The sequence below is a fragment of the Antechinus flavipes genome, chromosome 4, assembly GCF_016432865.1.
Source record: "Antechinus flavipes isolate AdamAnt ecotype Samford, QLD, Australia chromosome 4, AdamAnt_v2, whole genome shotgun sequence".
NCBI lineage: Eukaryota > Metazoa > Chordata > Mammalia > Dasyuromorphia > Dasyuridae > Antechinus > Antechinus flavipes.
Window position 1 is genome coordinate 65,275,351 of NC_067401.1, and position 23,009 is coordinate 65,298,359.

General features: G+C 37.0%; 2 protein-coding genes across 2 annotated transcripts in view; one reads left to right on the forward strand and one right to left on the reverse strand.

The window, feature by feature from the left end:
• The window catches only part of SLC30A7 (solute carrier family 30 member 7), an 85,833-nt gene extending 77,536 nt beyond the window's left edge, over nucleotides 1-8,297 (reverse strand). Inside the window, exons 1-2 of the mRNA XM_051993233.1 lie at nucleotides 4,123-8,297; nucleotides 3,853-3,954 (exon numbers count right to left, since the gene is read on the reverse strand). Coding sequence (XP_051849193.1) covers nucleotides 3,853-3,954; nucleotides 4,123-4,577 — 557 coding nt within the window. The 5' untranslated portion in view covers nucleotides 4,578-8,297. The remainder of the gene's footprint in view (nucleotides 1-3,852; nucleotides 3,955-4,122) is intronic.
• A 297-nt stretch (nucleotides 8,298-8,594) lies between these two features.
• The window catches only part of EXTL2 (exostosin like glycosyltransferase 2), a 28,421-nt gene continuing 14,006 nt past the window's right edge, over nucleotides 8,595-23,009 (forward strand). The window contains exons 1-2 of the mRNA XM_051993234.1: nucleotides 8,595-8,834; nucleotides 12,090-12,163. Coding sequence (XP_051849194.1) covers nucleotides 12,156-12,163 — 8 coding nt within the window. The 5' untranslated portion in view covers nucleotides 8,595-8,834; nucleotides 12,090-12,155. The remainder of the gene's footprint in view (nucleotides 8,835-12,089; nucleotides 12,164-23,009) is intronic.

Genomic DNA, 23,009 nt, shown 5'->3' on the forward strand with positions numbered 1-23,009 from the left:
CACTGCAAGTACTTAATAAACTTTTTGTCTGTTTATTTGTTTCATTTATTATTTCAATGAAATACTCAGAACCTGATAAACTATATGAGGCAAGGATTAAAAACCCCAATTTATAGACAAAGAAAATAAGCCTTTTCCAAAGAAATATCATCGGTGTCAGAACTCAAATTAAAATTACAGAATTTCAGGGTTGATCACAATAACATTGACCTCCTGGCTGTTCCACAAAAAATTGGCTGTCCCTCATACCTAGAATGCTCTCCTTCCTCCTCTCTGCTTACTGACCTCACTGGCACCCTTTAAGTGCCAACTAAAATCCCATATTCTAAAGGAAGCCTTTCCAAAGCCCTCTTAATTCTAATGGTTTCCTTCTCTGATTCTTATTCTATTTAGGCTACAGAGAGCTTATTTGTATTCATTTACTTGTTGGTTGTTTCTCTCATTAGATTGTGATCTCAAGGATAGGGTCTTAGCAATTGCCTCATTTTATATCTCCAGTGCTTAGTAGTGTGCCTGCACATAGCAGAAAGTTGGCCAATGTTTATTTAGTGGTTCACTGCTTGACCTCAGTAGCAATCTAGCTTAACTCATATCTTAAAATCATATCCCTCCAACAATACACCTAATAAGTTATCACTCTGCCTTTGCTGGAAGGCTTCTAATGAGAGTGAGACACGGAAGAAGGGGGACACATCACTTCCTGATCTTATTACATGACTGTAATTATTGCAAAATTGTTATTTACATCAAGCCTAAACTGTCCTCTTTGAACCTTCCACCCAATATTTTTAATTCTATTCTCTGAAGTCAAACTGAACAAAATTTAATCCTTCTAATATGGGGCAACTCTTCAAAAGTTTAAATGCAGCAATCATTTCCTCCTTGACCATTCTATTCCCCAGGCTAAACAGTACCAGTTTTTTCAACAAATCCTCCAAAAGCATGAACTTCAAGCCCTTTAACAACCAAGTCTTGTTTCTGCTCTAAATTCAATATTTTCCCCCTCCACAAAAGCTGTTGCCATGTAGAGTTTTGTGTTTCTCTAACAGTAATAACAGTCCATTTCTACATAGCACTTTAAAGTTTGAAATTTCTTTCCACACTACATCTCAATGAAGTAGCTAGGACTTCAAAGTTTTCTGGCCTCTGACATCAGATCTTATCCATCCTACAAAAATATTATTAGCCATAACTTTCAGATTAGGAAACTGAGAAATAGAGAGATTAAGTGACTTTGATTTGCTCAGGATAATATAAGTAAGAACAGTAAAGGTAGAATTCAAGCGCTAGTCCTTTGCTAATCTAGTGTTCTTTCCACTATACCATACTGCAGCAGGAAATCATATAACAATACAATACAATCAAGAAAAACATCCAAGGTTCTATAAGAATGTCAATTCAATAAACCTGTTATGAGTCTAGCATGTACAAGAGATAGAAAGACAACAAAATAGTATCTGCTTTCAAAGATCTTGGTGGGGAGAGAAGAGGAGTAGAAGGGAGAAAGCAAAGAATATATAAACCTGTATAGGAAGTATATACAAAGTAATACAAAGTAATTTCAGCATAGTGAGAGAGTGTTAAAAGTCTGCTAGAGACTGAGCAAATCAGGAAATCCTTCAGTAAGAAGTGTCCGTTGAGCTGTGCTTTGAAATAAGATGTAGAGAGAAAGCATTTAAGCCATGAGGAATCAAGCAAACGTGGTAGGATGGAACATGGGCAGTCAGTCCAGGAACATTGAGCAGACCAGTTTGACTGGAATGTAGTAATGGAAGAGTTCTCTATGAACTGAGAATGGAAAGTGCCAGATTGTGGAGGACTTTAAACACATGCTGAAGATTTTGTATTTTATCCTAAAAACGATATGGAGTTATTATAATTTTCTTTCATTTTTTGAAGGGGGAAAGGGCAAGGCAAATGGGGCTTGCCCTGGATCACGAAACTAGGGAGTGTTGTATTAAGTGTCTGAGTCTGTATTTGAACTCAAGTCAGGATTGGTGCTCTATTCACTGTACCATCTAGCTCTGGCCCATTGCAATTTTCTGAGTCTATTTTAGTGATACTGATTTGAAAGTTAAATGAGGGGATGGATTAGAAAGAGGTAGACTACAAACAGCTCAAATAGGAAAATATTTTCATAGTCCATATAAAGGGTAATGAGGATATGAATTAAGGTAGAGATTATGGGGGAAAAGAGAATGGATATGAGAAGTGAGGGAGTAGAATCACTAAGACATGTCAACTAATTGGATATGGGTGTTGAGAAAGAAAGAAAAGTTGAGGATGACTCCAAGATTTAAACCTAGGTGACTGGAGGCTATCAGCAGAATTAGTGAAGCAGTTAGATGGCAAAATGGATAGAGGGCTGGGCTTGGAATCAAGAAGAATCACTTCCCTGAGTTTAAATTCAGCCTTTCTAGCTATGTGAGAAAGTAGACTGCACTCACTGCACAACTCACTTTACCCACTTTGCTTCAGTTCCTCATTGGTAAAATGAAGTAAAGAAGAAAACTGAAAACCATTCTGGTGTCTTTGCAAAGAAAACTTTAAATGGGATTGTGAAGAGTAGGACACAACTGAATAACAAGCTCAACTCAGGCATTCTCTTAAAATCATTTCAATTCAAATTTGTGAAATGATATAATTATGAAAGCTACATTAAAAACTTTTGCAATATAGCCAACATGTATATACAAGATTGTAAAAGTTGTCTGACAGCATATGTTGGTATGACATATTAAAAAGAAAAAGTCTTAATGCATTTGTAATGAAGGATTACTAAAGCATAATGATTTTAATATAAGGCATGTAGAATGATAAGTCCAAACAAAAAAGTACTTATAGAAAACATAGTATGTTAACATTTTGACCTTTCAAATGATAATTTCAGGTACTGAAAGAGATCCTTGTCAGTCCTGATTTTTTCCTGAAGAACAGTACATTTCATATTAGCTAGCACCAGTAATTTCTCAATCTCAAAAGAGATCAACAACAGCTTCAGTAACAGCAGCCAAGATGTATTTAATGAAGAGAAAATGAAACATAAAGATCAATTGACAGTCACCTAGTCTGTTTTAGGTCTTGACAATTCAAAAGAACTTGAAGTCATTCAACCCTTTTGTCCCGAAGGAGAAAGACCCTGTATATCGGCATCTTCCAGTGAAGACACGACTTCTTCCAAGGGTCCAAAATAGACACACACAGAAGCACAACCTCAACTGAGCTAAACAAACTAAAAATGCAAGCCTGATTCTGAAGACTTAGAAGAAAAATAATTCACAACTAATCCCTGATCACCTGGAAGAACAATCATGTCAACCCTTCCCGGCTTGGCTAAACAAAACATATACAAAAAGCAAGAGAAAAAGACGACGACTTGTCAGACATCCTTTTTACGCTCCCTTCCACATTTTCATTCCTAAAAGCAGGCAGAGGCGTAAGCTCAGTAGTATCCCTTACTGAGTTCTAAATGCATGGGGTCCAGTCTAAGGAAGGAGTCATTGCTCTTCCTTCCTCCCCTCCAACCTAACCTCCCCCCACTGCCGCCACCCTCGGAAAACTGGCAAGGATGGGTGGGAAAGGCCCCTTCCAATCCCAGGGAGGAGAGTGGGCAGAGCCCTGGGCGGAAGGGACGACACTGTCCCTCCGATTGGAGAGGAGGGGGCGGGCCCCGCTCGGTGACAGAGGTAGCGGCCGTAACCCGGTGAGCCTGCCGGGGGGACGGGGAAGCAGGCAGGGAAGGAGCGCGGCGGCGGCGGCCGGAGACGAGGCGCGACGTGGCACAGTGGGCGCTCGCCCCGCCCCGGCCGCCCTCCCAGCCCAGCCCAGCCCAACCCTGCCGAGGCCGGTTACCAGTTGCTCCAGATGCCGTAGAGCAGCTCCACGAAGGCGAAGGAGAGGTTCAGGCACAGGAACAGAAACAGGTTCCGGGAGGTCTTGTCCGAGAGGATGGACCTGGAGGAGGCACAGACACAGAGCAGACATCGGCTCAGAGGGGCTGGCACTGGAAGCTGGCGCTCGAGGAGGGCCCCCGTGCAGCCCAGGGAGACCGACCCGAGCCCGATGAGGATGGAGAGCCGGACCCCTTTTCTCCTCCCGCCGCTTTCCCTTCTCCCCCCTCACCTGAACCAGCCCGAGATCTTGCGGACCAGGTTGAACTTGGGGGGTTTGTATTCATCGTCTTTGATGGAGAGGGGCAGCATCTTCTCCCCGGGCGGCGGGCCCGCTCCCCGCTCCCTTCCTCCCCGGCTGAGGCAGCGGCGAAAGCTGCGGCGACCACTTTGACCACACCAGCTGGGACCTCTCCGCGATCCCCTCTCACACTCACACACACCGGGACACGGCGACTTCCGGCCCGGCCCGCCGCGCGTCTGCGCCCTGGGACAGAAAAGAGAAGGGGGTGGGGGTGGAGGAGCCGGAGCTGCCCCGGCCCTGCGCCGTAGGGGGCGGGGCCTGAGCCGGGAGGAGAGGCGAAGCTTTCGGCCGGCGTAAGCGGCGGGGCTAGGCTTGGGCCCAGCTAGAGCGCGGCTATCTGAATGTAGAAAGCAAAGGTCTCCGCTCGAGCGGGATATGTGCATGCAGGGGACACGGCTCTGGCACTAAGAGACCCGGCTGGAGATACATTCTGATACATTCTTATAGGCTCCAAGAAGATTAAATAATAATGATAATGATAGCTAGCATTTATGTAGCGCTTTAAGGTTTTGCCAAGCGCTTTACAAATATTATATCATTTTATCCTATCCAAAACCCTGGGAAGTAGATACTATCATTTTTTTTTTCATTATTCAGAGGGAAAATTGCCCAGGGCTACATAGCTAGGGTCAGAGGCTGCATTGGAACTCAGGACTTTCCGACTTCGCGCCTGGCACACTATCCATTGAGTCCCTGGGGCCCCAAAGAAGATCATGCAGTTGCAAACTGCCTTGGAGTAGAGGTGGTAGAGGGTACATTATAGATTAGTTAAAGCTGGCTTCTTGGAATTAAATATGTTGCCCCTTCCCGCCCTACAAATACAAATGGAGTTCACTGAATTGACAGGATTTAGAATTGGAGCTCTTTATGGATCATGCTGATAGCTAACATTTAAATAGCACTTCAAGGTTTACAAAACTTTTCCTATATAGTTTTATTTGACTTTCTAGGAAACCACCTAGTACAACTCATGCGTTTTACAGATGAGAAAATGGTAATAGCTAATATTTATCTAGTCCCTTTTAAAACATTTTACACATTATCTTATTTGAAATGAAAGTCTATAGTGCCTCACCAACAAGATCATTTTGAAGGTACCTCAAAGGCAATCAATTCCAAATATTTCATCAATCAACAAGTAAAAGGGAAACGATCCCTCCCCTCTAGATACTTATATTCTAATGGAGGAAATATGTTGCACATGGATTTTTACAATGAAGAAAGTGAGGCCAAAAGAGTATTAGGGGGCAAGTCCAAAGATCCCGCATGTAAAAACAACAATAATAATTACATTGTCAGGGACCAGTCGAACTCAAATTCAAGTGTAGAATTCTTTTTTTATTCCATTAGACCAAAATTTTCTCCCCTACCCCCCTCTCCTAAAAATATTTACTAAAAGTTTTTATTCCTGATCACCTTCAAGTCATCTTCACTAGATGAAATGCCATGCATTCTGGATTAAGAGACTTTCCCTTCAACCAGATATCCATTATTGCCCTTTGCAAGCCTGAGATTTGTTTCTTAAAGATAATAACAGCCATGGGAAGACCAGCTCTCCAATGGCTGGGTGACCTTTATTATTAGACTGGTGAATTTCTGGATTTTCTTGCACCTCGTTTTCTTGCTCCATTCCCTTCCCCTTTTCTTTTATCTATTTAAATATAATAGGCATTCAGACAGTCTTGCACCAACCCTTTCACGTAGCAAAATAATCAGTTATGCATGTCATAGTTTTATTAGGCTACCTGTAATTAAAAAAAAAAAAAGTCTCCAGCTAAATATCTGCCACACCCCCATCAGGTAACTTCACTGAGATGATTTAATATTTTTAGTTCAGTTCACTGAATGGACTATTTTAACATTTAGAATTTGGTCAACAGCAAATTGCCCTTCTCTCTCTTTTCCCCCCTTTCCCTCCTCCTCCATTCTGCACTACCACCCCTCAATAGAAACTTGGGGCAGCTTCTGCTCCAAAAAAAGGAAAGTTCTTCACTCTTTCTATGCACTCTCTGTTCCATCCAAACTCACCTACCTGTTTCCCAACACCAGCCAGGAAAGATTTTCTTTACCTAGTCAAAGGTAAGATTAGGGGTTATCTCCTAAGGGAAAGTTGTCTTGATCCTCCATAGTTACTAATATTCTCTCCTCAAATTATCTTGTAGTTTAAACAGGAAATCGTTGTCTTTCCCCATATGATATATAGTCCTTTAGGGAAGGAGAACTTGGATTGGGTTTTTTGTTTTCCTTTTTTTTTTGTATTTATGTCTCTTCCACACTTGTAGAGTGCTTAGTAAGCAGAGGACACTTAATAAATGCTTATTGAGTGAACTGATCAATGCATATGTGTGTGTATGCACATATATTCATGCTACCTTGCCATTATTTTTAATTTAAGTGAAGCTCAGTCTCTTAAAACGATGACACCAAAGATAAATAATCATCATTTGCGTAATTCTGCCATCAGTATTGAGAAAAAAAATTTTTGAGGGAATTATCTTGCAGATTTATGCATTTGGGAGACATCATCTCTGTAAAATCAGACATGAATGTGGGTTACAAAAGCTAAATAAATAGCTGGAGATCGTTACTGTGGCCCAATTCTGTGTTCACCATTGTCTCCTTCAATTAATTGAAACATTCCAGGGAGTATTTAATACTGGTTAGAAGCAATCATTGTTCCATCTTTGGGGATAAGAACTCACTGTTTGACAAAAATTGCTGGGAAATTGGAAATTAGTATGGCAGAAACTAGGCATTGACCCACACTTAACATCGTACATCAAGACAAGGTCAAAATGGGTTTATGACCTAGGCATAAAGAATGAGATTATAAATAAATCAGAGGAACATAGGATAGTTTCCCTCTCAGACCTGTGGGAGAGGAAGGAATTTATAACCAAAGAACTAGAGATCACAAAACAGAAAAATTTGATTACATCAAATTGAAAAGTTTTTATACAAACAAAACTAATGCAGACAAGATTAGAAGGGAAGCAATAAACTGGGAAAACATTTTTTCAGTCAAAGGTTCTGATAAAGGCCTCCTTTCCAAAATATATAGAGAATTGACTCTAATTTATAAAAAATCAAGCCATTCTCCAATTGATAAATGGTCAAAAGATATGAACAGACAACTCAGATGAAGAAATTGAAACTATTTCTAGCCGTATGAAAAGATTCTCCAAGTCATTATTAATCAGAGAAATGCAAATTAAGACAACTCTGAGATATCCCTACACACCTATCAGATTGGCTAAAATGACAGGGAAAGATAATGCAGAATGTTGGAGGGTATGTGGAAAAACTAGGACACTGATACATTGTTGGTGGAATTGTGAATACATCCAGCCATTCTGGAGAGCAATTTGGAATTATGCTCAAAAAGCTATCAAACTGTGCATACCCTTTGACCCAGCAGTGTTTCTACTGGGCTTATATCCCAAAGATATTTTAAAGAAGGGAAAGGGACCTGTATGTGCAAGAATGTTTGTGTCAGCCCTCTTTGTAGTTAGGCCACTTTGTAGTGGAAACTGAGTAGATGCCCATCAATTGGAGAATGGCTGAATAAATTGTGCTATATGAATATTATGGAATGTTATTGTTCTATAAGAAATGACCAGCAGGATGATTTCAGAAAGGCTTGGAGAGACTTACATGAACTGATGCTGAGTGAAATGAGCAGAACCAGAAGATCATTATATACTTCAACAACAATACTATATGATGATCAATTCTGATGGACGTGGCCATCTTCAACAATGAGATGAACCAAATCAATTCCAATAGAGCAGTAATGAACTAAACCAGCTCCATCCAGGAAAAGAACTTTGGGAGATGAATGAACCACTACATAGAATTCCCAATCCCTCTATTTTTGTCTGCCTGCATATTTGATTTCCTTCACAGGCTAATTGTACACTATTTCAAAGTCCGATTCTTTTTGTATAGCAAAATAACTGTTTGGACATGTATACATATAGTGTATTTAACTTTAACATATTTAACTTGTATGGGTCAACCTGCCATCTAGGAGAAGGAGTGGGGGGAAGGAGGAAAAGAACTGGAACAGAAGGATTTGCAACTATCAAAGCTGAAAAAGTACCTATACATATATCTTGTAAATAAAAAGCTATAATAATTAAAAAAAAGAAGAAGCAGCAGCAATTATTGTAGCCTCAGCTGGGGGAAGGGGAGGGGGGGATGTGGAATACACAGCTAGGTCATGAGATAAACCCCGTGAATGGTTAAAAGTTGTTTCCTGGGTGAGAGTCAACTTGATCAAAGCTTAAGGAAAGGATAAGCTTTTGAGGTGACCTAAAAACTACAAAACAGAGCTTCTTGGGTACTTCTGGCTCGCCTAACAGGAAGTGGTATTCCGAGGAAAGGGAAGAGATTGCAGTTCTGTTACTGTTTCCTTTAGGAATATCTCACGTTGCGGGGAGGCGCTTTCCCGCCGCTACACCTCCCCCTGCCATATCAATCTAGGCTAGAAGACATTATTTCTGCGCGCTGTTTAATCTTGCCAAAATGAGCAGATTCGATCAAGGCAGAAGCAGGAGCCTCATTCCCTTATCTAATAACCGCTTTTCATCAGGAAAATAGAGCAGTTAACCCACACTGCAATCCTCTGCACTCTTTAGGTAAGAAAACAACACAATACCCTCCCGTCGAAATGCAATGTGCATGTATATTTTCTCTTGTTTAGGAAATTCATAAGGGGAGAGGGAGAAAAAAAGTAGCATGTTCTGGAATCAAAGGAAAAAATAATTTTTTGTAGTTAATGTTAAGGAATTCAAATGCCTTTATCAAAGGTAACTGCATTGAAGAGAAAATGAGATTCCTGGGACAAAGTACCAAAAATAGTACTTTCCTCTACCTTCTTTTACTTACTTATTATCATTATTATTTAAAAGAGTAAAAATGTTTTAAATATCTAAATTTGGATTGTTGAGATAGCTTTATAAAATGATAGGAGACTGAATTCTACTCTGCTGCAGTGCTCAAGAAAAATAGTCCTAGGTGGAAACTACATTGTACAAGTGATAGACAAATATTCTGAATAAGCTGGTCTCTGAACCTGTTTCATGGCAGTATGTTGTGAGCTCGTTTTAGAAAATGTGTTGAAATCACAACATTTTAACAACTGATTTTCCTCTTTTTTTTCATGATCCTACCAAGGTCAGGTGCATTTCAGTTTCATGTTTGTCCAATCAGATTTTGAGTATAAAATTCTCCATATTTTAGCTATATTGCCCAGAACACACTAACCCTAAACTGAGGGTAGGCTTAAGGACAAACCTGAATTCCAGATTTGAAACAAGCTGAAGGTATTAAAGCTTAATTTCTGCCATATCATTTTCATGAGTCTTCTTGGATCCCAAAGCAATGCATCTTTCTGTCTTGGAGGAAATGCAGAGGAAGAATTCTGTGATTGGGAAATACATATTTACTTTTTTCTTAACTTAAGTAACAGTTATATGTATGTATACATATTTATTCAAAGGAAACAAAAGCAGTCTCTAGTCAGAATGATATTTTATTTACAAGTCATACCAAAAGCTACCAAAAGAAGTACCAGTTGAATTTGGGGGGGGGACCCCTCTGGGCCTTCCTTATTTCCACTTTAGTGATCCTTATCTTAGAGGATATTGTCCATGTGTATTTTACAGTAAAAGAAGACCTATTGGCTTTATTGCTGATGTCATTGATACAGAACCTGTGTTTTCAAGTATATGAATTTGAATTTTTGGAATCAGTTGTTTATATGAGTCAGAATACTTAACTATTTTTATACTTTAAAGTTCTTTAAAAATGTGTCTGATAAATTACCGAAACAATATTGATTTATTTATTTTAACAAGTACCATTCAGATTGTTGATAAATAGATCAACAAGTATTTATTAAACACTTACTATATGCCATTCATTGTGTTAAGATCTAGATTTCTATATGTAGATTTCTGTCAGAAAATTTTAAGGAATAGATTTGCCAAACTCCTTTTGATTAATTGCCCTAGGCTAAGGCTGCTGGGGAGAGAGGGAGAAATAATGTCAGGGAGAGAATGGCTGCACAGACCCACCCGGGCAAGTCTTCTAGCTGAGGGGCACTAGCAGAGGCAGCCAGTGTCATCTTCTTGAAAATAAAAGATGTTTGCCCCACGGGAAGTATAAACATTGTTTCCTACCATCAGATACTACTCAACATTAACATTTGTCTGCAAGCCTGCTTTAGATGATTGTTTTAAAATCCTGCTGTTTTATATCTGCTTCATTTTAGTAGACTAATAATCCTTTGATGGGTAACAAGATGCAGATTAAGCTACTACATAGCTGTTAGTTGAAACCGTTTTATCATTAATCCAACATTTGTTGAAAGCTTACTATGTGTTATATGTAATGTGCTAAGATTCATTGAAGAATTAACTCAAAACACAGTAATTTCTAGCTTAAGTGAGGCATAGTTTTATGGCTTATAGCTATAAGGGGGAGAAGTTTTCAGCACAGAGAGGAATAATGTGGAACAGCTTCTCATTTAACTGTGTGGCCTTAACAATTTTATAAGCTTTGAAAGAAAAAAAAAAGTCAAAGCTTTTAGTTGGTTAAAATTGTTGAAAGTATCTAAGGTGGAAGTTAATGAAAGTCTGCAAAGTTGATAAAATAGAGTAGGTGTACAAAGTGGAATCACCAGATCTTGACAGCTGATGGGAGAAGGGTGGGGAAGAGATTATTGGGATGTTTTGAGAAAGAGAAAAAATGTTAATAGATAATTGATAATGGCAAATGGTATAAATATTCCTATTGTTCTGAATAAAACATGGTTTCCAGTGGTGGAGAAATTTTACCTACACATTAGTTCCTTTGGTTAACAGTATCTGGTCTACCCATAGTCTTTTACAATAATGTTAAACTCTCTAAAATCACATCAACAAAACAGTAGCTATGGAATCTATTAGGTCCAGAATCCTGTTTGCTAAAGTCTAAGATTAGTGGATAGTGATTTTAATGCACATATAGATAACAAAATGGTAAATTTCAAAGGGTATTCTGAATGGCCAATGTGCTTTAGCTTCATATCACATAGAAATCATAAATATTTGAAGAAACCTTAAAGGTAATCTAGTTCAATCCCTGTATTTTACTGATGATAAAACTGAAGTTGAGAGAGATTAACTGAGTTGCCCAGAGTCACACATCTAATAAGTAAAAGAGCTAAGATTTAAATCCAGTTCTTCTGACTCCAATTCTAGCCCCATGTGTCAATATTTCAAAGAATTCTAATCATAAAATAATTTTTCCTTTTCTGCATTTCCCAAAAGATTTTTTTTAATCTTTTCATAAAGAGTGATAATAATAAAAATAGCCAATATGTATATAGAATTTTTAAAATATGAAAATAACTTTATGTATGTTATCTCCTTACAACAACTCTTGGGAAGTAGATGATAGTATTATCCACATTTTACAGTTGAGGAAACTGAGACTTAGAGAGATTAAGTGCTTTGCCCAAGCTAACACAGCCTACATATGTCAGAAACAGGATTTTATAGTTCTATATTTGGCCATCTAGCCAAACTTCCTGTGAGTTATTTGACTCTGGAGAAGTTATTATCTCTGAGCTTCTATCTGCTTCTAGTTCCAAAAATTGGGAATCATAGTATTGGCACTACCTATCTTATAAGCTTAAGCTTCACTAGAAATTATTATTTAAAGGTTATTACCTTTATCATTATGAGCTCACTTCATTGTTAAATGTAAGCCTTAGAAACAAAATAGAAAATTCTAATGCACAGTCAGTTCCTAAAAATAAACACTTAGCATATGGGGAAAAGTCTAAACATTTCATTTTTCTTGCTGACTGACCTAAAGATCAACAAAAATATTTTCATTCCCTTAAGAGTTCCAGGACAAGCTGTTAACTCTCCAACATAGAAGACAGAAGGGAGAAGTCAAAAATACTTGCCATGATGAGGTAAGTCCCAGGACTTTTATTTGAGAAGTTACTTCTGTTGAATTCTTCTATATAAAAATATTTTGTTTTTCCTTGGAAAAAATGTCTATTCAAAATCATGGATTTGTACTGAAAGTACCTTAAGATCCTTTCAGGTACAATCATTCTTATACAATAAAACAAAGTAAGTGTATACATATAGTATAAAATCACATCTCAATCAATTTAAAACAAAGCATTAAAGTTGTGAGAAGGCTACAGTTGATAGTAGTAGCCCACACACAAGCTTAGGAGTCATAAATTGTGAATCTGGCATTTCACTGCTTGTATGACTCTGGGGAAATCACTTATTCACACCGGGCCTCAGCTCCTCCATCTGTGAATTAAGGTTAGGCTCTCATTATCTCTCTCTTGAACAATAATCTCTTAATTAGTCCTTCTGCTTCAATTCTGCTTCTTCAGCCTACCTCAGCCTTTTCCAATGAATTTTACACACTGCCAAAAAAATAATCTTTCTACGATACCTCTGAATTTGATGTCCACAAATATCCAAAACAGTGCCTTGCCTAATAAATATTTTAAATTGCTCAGGAAAAATTAAATAAATGAATGAATGTCATTCCCCTGCTCAGATATCTTCAGTACTACTTTCTGCTCTTTCTCCCATTGTCTGCTATCAAAAAGCATTTATTTAAAGATCTTCCATGCTCTGCCCCTAACTTTCCATTGCAGCTTTAGTTCATACTTTTCTCCTTCACACACCATTTTTAGGGCTGCAACTATCAGTTTTGGTACCCTCTGTCAATTTGGTACCAAAAGTGTGCTCAGATCATTCAAGGGTAGGGAATAGGTTGAGGGATGGGAGAGAAACTATTACTAGATGTACGGAAGAGTGAACCAGAGAATCCATGACATTGGCTCCCATGGAATAAGACCTCAATATACTATAATGGTATTACTACAAAAGAATATAACTGGAATTTATGCCACTTCATTTGATCTAATTATCATATATCTAGAGAAGCTGAAAGAGGACATTCAAAGGTCATCTACTTCATCTCTCTTTTTTTTTTACAAAGAGGAAACTCCAGGCCCAAGAAATTAAATAACTTTCTTTAAGACTAATAGGCAGCAATAATCAAATTGGAATTCACACTGAATCCAGTGTACACTCCATGAAGCCAGGGTCTTTTTTCGATGCCCTAGAGCTGCGATCACTAAATGTTTTCTTTTTATTATGACATATTTCTTACAGTAAAAAAGTGGTTTTTTTGCATGTTCCTCAATATGAGTTATTTGTAAATTTTTATAATGTACTGCTATGCTAATTATTGTATGCTTTATAAAATGTATAAAAAGAAAAAAAATTTAAAAGATGAATTCAGATAAAATAATACTTGATCCTAGAATCAGGAGGGAGTTATTAGAGTTGGTTAAGTAGGGGAATGACATCATCAAACATAGAATTTAGGCAATTACTTTGATGGCTGTGTGAATAGATTGTGTGATTGTTATTCCTATTCCTGGGGATTCAGGGTCCAGAACTGTTTCCTTTGGAATCTGAAGGGAGATTATGGACAAAGTGGTGATGGTGCCTTGTCTCACTGGAGAAAGATATTGTTCAGAGAATCAGTGACAGGTTCATGGAAGATATAGTGGGTGATATGCATCAGACAGATCAAAGTACTGCTTTATCTGTCTGTGTGCCTATCTGTCTAATTATCTTCTATCTGTTCATCTGTCTACCTGTCTCTCTATGTCTACCTATATATCAGTATAATAATTTGCTAGAATAATTTGAAATAATATAGTTATTATCATACCCTTTTTACTGATGAAGAAACTGATTGAAGAAGTTAAGCAATTGAACTAAGGTCATATTTTTGTTGTTCACTCATGTCCCCTTTTTTCTTGACAAAGATACTGGAGTGGTTTGCTATTTCATTCTCCAACTCATTTTACAGATAAGGAAACTGAGGCAAACAGGGTTAAGTGACTTGCCCAGGATCATACAGCTTGTAAGTGTCTGAGGCCATATTTGAATTCATAAAGTTGACTCTTTCTGATTCTAAACTCAGCGCTTTATCCATTGCATCACTTAGCTATGTAAATTGTTATTATTATTGTTAGTATTGCTTTCATGTGTGGAAAACTCAAGACTGTCCATTTCACTCCCCTATAAATAAGCCCCAATGATTCTCTGTTTCCTAGGATCTCTGTTTGGCATTTAAAGTCTGTCACAATCGAACCCCAACCTACCTTTCCAATTTGCTTGTAGTATATAAGCACTACAGGCCAAGCAAACTTGCCTTCTTGATTTTTTTCATAAGCAGCACTCCCTTTACTGTCTCTTTATGCTTTTGCATTGGTTGTCCCCCATCCCTGGAATGTGCTCCCTCCTCACCTCTCTCTCAGAAACTCTTAATATTTCCATCAAGGTTCAACTCAATCCCAGATTTCTGCCTGAAGTCTTTCCAGATACCCCCTGCATCTGCTGGTACATTTCTTCCAAATGATGTTGTATTTATTTTGTGTATTCCTATATAAGGACATATTTGTCTGCCCTGGACTCAATTATAACTTCCTCAAGGACTTTTGCCTTTATATTGGCAACACATGGCATATAGTAGAAATGGAATAAAAAACTTGTTGATTGATATAGAGTCAGAGCTGCTAAACAGACAAGTATTATTATCTCTACTCTACAATGGATTTTTATTTATTTTATTAAATATTTCACTATTAGATGTATAAATATTTTTAACAATTATCTGTCCTCCCCCCTTTGAGAATGTAAGCCATCTGATATCTATACATATGAAATCATGCAAAATGTAGCTGTTATAAAAGAAACAAACAAAATGAAACAATCAAAGAGGAAAAAAAATATGTTTTATTACCTTCAGAGTTCTCTCTCTGGAGATAGATAGCATTTTTCATCATGGGTCCTTTTGAATTGTCTTAAGTCATTGTCTTGATCAGAATAACTAAATCATTTACACTTGATCTAAATCATGTATCCATTTTGACTTTATTGGGGTATACAATATGAGATGTTGGTCTGTGTCTAGTTTCTGCCAAACTGCCTTCCAATATTTGTCAGATGGTGAGTTTATATTCAAAAAACTTGAATCTCTGGGTTTAACAAACATTAAATTACTGGTCATGTAACTGTGTATTATGTACCTAATCTAATTCATTGATCCACCATTCTATTTCTTGACCTATCCTAGATTGTATTGATGATTACTTTAAAATCTGGAACTGCTAGGGTGCCTTCCTTTACTTTTTTTCCCCATTGATTCCTATGATATTCTTGATCTTTTGTTCTTCCAGATGAATTTTATCATTTTTTTCTAGTTCTATAAAATAATTCTTTGGTAGTTTGGTTGGGATAGCACTGAATAAATTAACGGGTAGAATTGTCATTTTTATTAACATTGACTGGCCTACCCACAGACAATTAATATTTCTTTTTGTTTAAATGTCTTTATTTGTGTGAAATGTAGATTATCCTTAGGTTTGGTCTTAGCAGATAGACTTCCAAGTTTTTTATATTATCTGCTGTTATTTTAAATGGAATTTCTCTTCCAATCTTGTCCTACTCGGTTTTGTTAGTAGTAAAAGAAATACTGATGATTTGTGTGAATCTATATTATATCCTGCAACTCTGCTCAAATTGTTGATTGTTTCAACTAATTTTTAACTTGATTTAGAGTTCTCTAAATATATCACTATGTTATCTCCTTCTGCAATTTTCCTGCTGGGTAGCATATTTTTATTATCAATTAAGTATGTATATTTTCCCTTTTTAAAACAGTTGAAATGTAGGTGAGGTTTAAGCATTGCACCTCCTTCCACTCTCCCCCCTCTACCCTGCCCTGTCATAACACTGTAAAAACTTCCTTTTGTGCCTCTTTTAGAGGGTATAATTTTTCCCATTCTTTCTCTCTCTTTTCCTAAGGGCACTTCTCTCACCTATTCATCTTTTTTTTTTTTTAAACATTATCCCAACATAATTGACTTATTGCCATAATGAGTCAATTTATGTAGAATACTTTTTGCTGCCTTAATAATGGTAAAATTCTGAGAAGATACAGGTCTCATCTTCCCATATAGAAATATAAGCAATTTAACCTAATTGAATCGCTTATAATTTCTCTTTCATCTTTCCCTTCTTGTTTCTTTTATTTCAAGGTCAAATTTTCTATTCAAATTTGGTCTTTTCATCAGGAATGCTTGAAGTCTTCTATTTCATTAAATAATCTAATTTTTCCTTTGCCAGATTATACTGATTTGCTGGGTAGATTATTCTTGGTTGTAATCCCAGTTCTTTTGACTTCCAAAATCTCATATTTCAAGCCCCACACTCCTTTAATGTGGTAGCAGCTAAATCTTGTATGTTCCTGACTAATTACATGGTATTTGAGAAGTTTCTTTCAGGCTTCTTGATTTCTTTTCCCTTTGACATGGGAGCTCTGAGGGGGATCTCTTTCAGGTGGTGATTAGTAAATTTTCTCAATTTCTATTTTGTTTTCTGTTTTTGTTTTATTTTATATCCTCTGGTTTGAGGATACCTAGTCAATTTTATTAGAAAAATTCTTAAAATATGTCTAGACTCTTTTCTTGATCATAGCTTTCAGGTTATTCTTTTATTCTTCAATTATCTCTCCTTAATCTATTTTAAAGCTTGATTGTTTTTTCAATGAAATACTTCATATTTTCTTCTCTTTTTCATTCTTTTGACTTTGTTTTATTGTTTCTTGATATCTCATAGAATCATTAGCTTCCATTTTCTCTGTTCTACTTTTTGAGAAGTCATTTTCTTCAGTGATTTTTTGGATCTTTTCAATTTGGTTAATTCTATTTTTTAAGGAGTTATTTTTGACACTATTTTTTTAGTGTCCTATTACTAAACTATTAGTTTTTCTTTAAAAAATTTTCTTCGTTTCATTTCTTTGACTAATTTTTCTTCTACCATTTGTATTTGATTTTGAAAATTATTTTTTGTAGCTCTTCCAGGAATTCCTGTTGGAGTTGTGTCCAAATTACATATTTATTTGAGTCTTTGCTTGTAGTAGTTTTGACTTCCTTATTATCTTCTGAATTTGTGTCTTGGTCTTCCCTACCAACATAACAAATTTTTATGGTCAAGTTTTTTTTGTTGTTATTGTTGTTGTTTGTTTATCTCTCTTTCTGCCTCCCCTACCATTTCTTGATTTGAAAGTTTGTGTTAATATTGGGTTCTATTCTTTTGTATTGGGAGGGTAAAGGCAGGGAAAGGTATTTTTTCAAGATTCTAACAACTCCAAAAGCAAAAGTTACATATAACAACAACAAAGAGAGAGAGAGAGAAAGAGAAAGAGAGAGAGAGAGAGAGAGAGAGAGAGAGAGAGAGAGAGAGAGAGAGAATGCTAACATATTTAATTAGGAAAGTACCTTAGAAGTCATATAGTTCAGTGCTTTCATTTTTGAGATTAGGTCACTTACTGGGACTATATGACTTGTCTGCGGGACATAGGTTATAAGTAATAGATGTAAGATTCCAGCCTAGTCGTTGGACTCTAAATTGGTTCTTCTCACTTTACCTTGCTGTTTTGAATTTTTAGCAGTTAGTTATTCTCTTTTCAAAAGCAGAGGTGAAAGAGGGTCCTTGGAACCAACACAGCTTGGAAAAGGTTGTAAAATTCCCAATTAGTCTGTCACTGTCACAAAGGCTATAATCTGTATAACTACTAATCACTCTGTATCCAGGTGGACCAATCATTTCAACCATCTTAACAGGTGAGTCACATCAGTAAAGGAACAAACTTACACAACTAAGCTCCCGAGATCACCTGTGCCATGGACAGAAACCTCAAAGGTCCCGTCATCCTAGGTTTTCGTTATTTGCTTGTTTTCAGTCTACTATTGCCCTATCTCTGCCTTTCTTACTTTGTTATTTATTTATTATTAACAATATCTATGGAAAACATAAGAGCCAGCATATCTTGTGGCTAAAGAGCCAGTTTTGAAGTCAGGAATGCTGTGTTTGAATCCTGCCTCTAATAAATACAGGCTATGTGTCTTTCTTTATGTACTCCAGGCAGATGTCAGTCTGCATAGGTAGAGGGCATTTCTTTACCAGCAATTCTCAATATCAATGAAATCAGAGAGTGGTTGTTTTTTTTTTTTTTTCTTTTTAAATACCTGGTTCTGAATAATTCAAATGCATGCTCACAACTTAGATTGGTAAAGAGGGATGAGAGCCTACTGGAAGAGTTTGAGCTAAATTATACTTTGATATATGATTATGAGAGTCGTGGCCTCTATCAGCAGGTGCAGAGAAGTTAAATAATTTGCCTAAAACAGCTTCTGTGTGGCAGAATCACAACTCAAATCCAGGTATTTGATTATTCATTAAATAGGGCAGTTAGGTGATACAGTGCAAAGAGTGCCAGGCCTGGAGTCAGGAATTCAGCTGGGCTCAAATCTGGCTTCACATGCTTACTAATTGTGAGAGTCCTGGGAAAATCATTTAAACCTGTTTGCCTCAGTTTCCCCATCTGAAAAATGAGCTGGAGAAGGAATGGCAAACCCCTTCAGTATCTTTCCCCAAAAAAACAAAAAACAAAAACCTAAAGGAGTCACAAAGAGTTGGACACAATGAAATGACTTAACAACTACAAAAAATATATATAATTCTTCCCAAGCAAGTAATGGAACAATGGACTAGCTTTTTTCTCTAGAGAAAACACTTTGGGTACTGTTTGGTCTCAAGTTGAGCCTCTCTTTGCAATAAAGTTGGTTTTATGTTTGTCTTGGTCTTCTCTTGGCATGCTGGTTTGTTGGGGATTTGTTACCTTCTGAATAAAGAATCCCTTATTTCAGTGCATTCTCTATTCCTATTGTAAAGGAAATAATGGTCACAACTGATAGATGCAAAGCTTCAGCATCCACAGATCACTTTGCTCATAACAAGCCTGGGATGAGGTAGTGCATGCTTTATTATTGTTTCCCATTATTTATCTCAGATGGGGAAACTGGGGTGCAGAGAAGTTAAATAATTTGCCCAACATAGCTTCTGTGTGCAGAATCAGAATTCAAATCCAAGTATCCTGATTGCAGATCCAATATCCTTGGAATTAAAAATGAATTTTTTTTTTGCTACATGGGTTTTTTTTTTTTTTTTTTTACAAAATTATAAGATTGACAGATTGAAAAATACTACACGTATAATAAAATCAGATTGTAGTGAAGCCAGATTTCTCATGCTGCTCTTATGAAAAAGTTAGAGAGATGGGTTTCAGGGGTCCTCAAACTACGGCCCACGGGCCAGATGTGGCAGCTGAGGACATTTATCCCCCTCACCCAGGGCTATGAAGTTTCTTTATTTAAAGGCCCATAAAACAAAGTTTTTGTTTTGACTATAGTCCGGCCCTCCAACAGTCTGAGGGACAGCGAACTGGCCCCTTGTTTAAAAAGTTTGAGGACCCTTGGGTTAGTTAATTGTGAAATGATATGGCTTCAGAATTGGCCACATCTAAAGAGGAATCAAAATGATTCTGTTTGGGAGGAAAGTTTCAGTGGAGGGCCCCAGGGGTTTCTGCTACTGAACTTTTCAATCTGTGACTTGGATAATAGCATACATGATGGCACACTTAGCAAGTCTACAGATGACGCAGTGCTGGGGTGGGAGAGAATTAGGTAAGGCTCTGAAATTCTGTTCTGAGACAATGTTCTCTAGTTGCACTAGCTTTCTGGCTCTCCTCTAATTCTCTTTTTTGCCAGGCTTACATTTCAGCCTCCTAGCAAGAAAGCTCAGGTTCTAAAACCAAATTTCTATATTCGACATTGGAATAAGTGGGCTTCATCGTAGTTGGGGGTTCTCTTTTCTGAACATTTAAGAATCACCCTTTATGAAAGTGTCGTTTTTGTACTGCCTACCTGGAAGGGTCATTTTGAGGACAGTGCTTTGCAAACTTCTAAGTGTTATCAGTGTATTTTTGTACATCCATTCATCCACTGGAGAAGACAGAAGAGACAACTGTATCTGGACAGTATGATACAAATCCCTTGGCGAAATAGCAGAATAGTAATCATTCTGTCACCACCTATAGACATCAACATTAAAATGATTACTTTTCTTTATATGACATTGAATTCCCTTTGCCTTTTCTTTCTCATCTGTTAGAGGCTGAACACACTGTGTTCTGGTTTATTTGCTATCTTTTTCTTTCTGTCCTACTTACATCTAAAATATTAGGCATTAAGGTACCTTTGTGGATAAAGTGCTGTAACTGCAGCCTAAGTTCAGATCTGTACTAGCTGTATGATCCTGGGCCAGTCAACTTCCATCTGCCTCAGTTATCTCATTTATAAAACAGAGATGATAATCTCACCTACTTCCTAGGATAATTGTGAGGATCAAATGAAATAATTTTGTAAAGTGCTTTTTAAACCTTTATAAGAATGCTATCATTATCGTTATCATCATTGTTATTATTATTCCTGTGGCACATTTTAATCTTCTGGTAGAGCTTAACATTGATAATGCAGTTAGAGTGGATATTAGTTTTTTGGAGATACAAAGTTGTATGTATCCCATTAAAAGGTTTGTAGGTTGAGATGATTTACAAAAGTGGAAGAATATATACTATTTCCAATCTTTCTTCCTCTTGTCTGCATTTTAGGGAGTACTAAATGATCCCTAATACCAGGCCTCTCTGCATATAACTTCAATCCACAGCTATTCAAAAAACTCTGAACGTGGGCTTTTCATTGCTTAAGGACTTCAATGACATTATCAGTTAATATTTTTCTTTTTATCATATCTGTGAAATCTATCCAAGCCACATAGTAAGGAATAGTGAATTATTAAAGAAGAGATATAAAGTATACTTTTGTAGTCATGAGTAATATTCTCATTGCTTTAATGCAGCTAGATAATCTTGGCTTCCAAAAGTTATCTGAATACCATGAATCATCATAATTATCAAATAATACTTATTAAGCATTAGAATGGACAAGGTGCTGGGTAAGCAGGATACAAAAATAAACTCAAAAGAATACATGTGCTTGTTCCCCCGAGATCATATATCCAATGCAGTGACAACATAATTTTTTTTTAATTCATGAAGAGCTGAATTTGTTTTTGTTTTTCAAATGATTGGTCTCACAGAAATACTGAAATGAAAGTTGAAAAAGATCTCATTAACCATCTTATCCTGAAGTTCTTAAACTTCTTTGTATCATGTACCTCTTTGGAAGTTTGGGGAAGCCTTTTGACTCTCTCTCAAAATAATGTTTTTAATCTGCAAAAAATAAAATACCTAAGATTTCAAAGTAAAAGTTATGTTGTAATACAGTTATCTATCTTTATTTAAATTTATATTTGTTTAATGTGAATTAAGCAGGATATGACTCTAATAGAACTTATATTTAGAAAAGAATTCCCATTGTGATGTGTCCAACATCCCAAACGTGCCCCTGTTTTAAGGAAAGTGTTTTTCCTAAGTGTTAACTATTTTACTATGCTTTTCATCATTATGTTATTAAATATCTTCTGGATAGGAGAGAATACTGATAAGTAAAGGGCAAATGGGAAGATCAACTGTGAGTGAAGATTAAGAAGATAAAGATTGATGGATGGGGGGGAAGAAGGCAATGTCTAGCAAGAGACCGCCACATTATGTACCATATTTTGGTTCTTTCCCAAACTTATTCCCAGTCAACACTGACCAGATAAGAGGTAGGTCAGGTCAGGTCAGGTATGGTACTTCCAAATCAAAGCTCAGATGGATTTTTCTTTCTTCAAAGTTGAAAAGGCTACCGTGACATTGCGAGATCTCCACTGCTCAGGTTGTGCAGAGCACTGTAAGCTGCAGTGTCCCAGTGTCTAATGACTGTACAGTTACTCAACTGAAAATGCTTTCTTCAAGGTCACCAACAATCAAATACTTTTTTTGGTCTTTGTTTTTGACTTCTCTGCAGCACATGATGTTATTGGCCACCCCCTCCTCCTGTATATTCTTTCCTCTCTAGATATTTGTGACAGTGCTCTAGTTTTACCTGCTTCCTATCTGATTATTTTTCATCATTCTCTTTTGCTGATTTAGTTCCTTGTTCCACATCCTGTAACTGGATAGGGGTCTGTCTCAGGCTTTTTTTCTGTTTACATATTGTCAAATAGACTTCTCCAACTATGTTTGCTAGCCATCTCAAATTTGACGTGTCCAAAACAGAAGATGGCACCTAATGCCCTTTACTCATTCTAATTTCCTTATTTACATTGAGAACACTGCCAGTTTTCCGGTCACCCACATTCACAAAATGTGATGTCTCATCAATCCTTTATTCTCCCATGCCCCTCACATACAATTAGTTCCAAGTTCTATAGATTCTTCCTCTACTATATATCTTGTACCCATTCCTTTTTCTGTATTTACACAGACATCACCTTATTACAGATCCTCATCACATCTTGTCTGGACTATAGTAATTGCTTCCTGAATTGTCTTTTATCTCTCCCCTCTCCAATCCATCCTCCTCAAAGTTACCAAATCAATATATATATATATATTTTGCACAAGTCTGGCTCTGTTGGTTTCCCACTCAAGAAATTCCAAATGGTTCTTTCTTCCCTCTAAAATAAAATATACCCTTTTTTATTTGACTTTGATGGCTTCATAATCTGGCTCTAGCCTACCTCTCCAGCATTGTTACACATTACTTATGTTTAGGAATCCATTATTTCATGCATATTCCAGCCTCACTGGCTTGTTTACTACATCTCCTATCTCCAAATCTTTGTATTGGCTGTCTCCTGTCCCTGGAATATACTTCTTCCTTGCACCCTTACATAGAATCTCCACCTTCTCTCACTTCT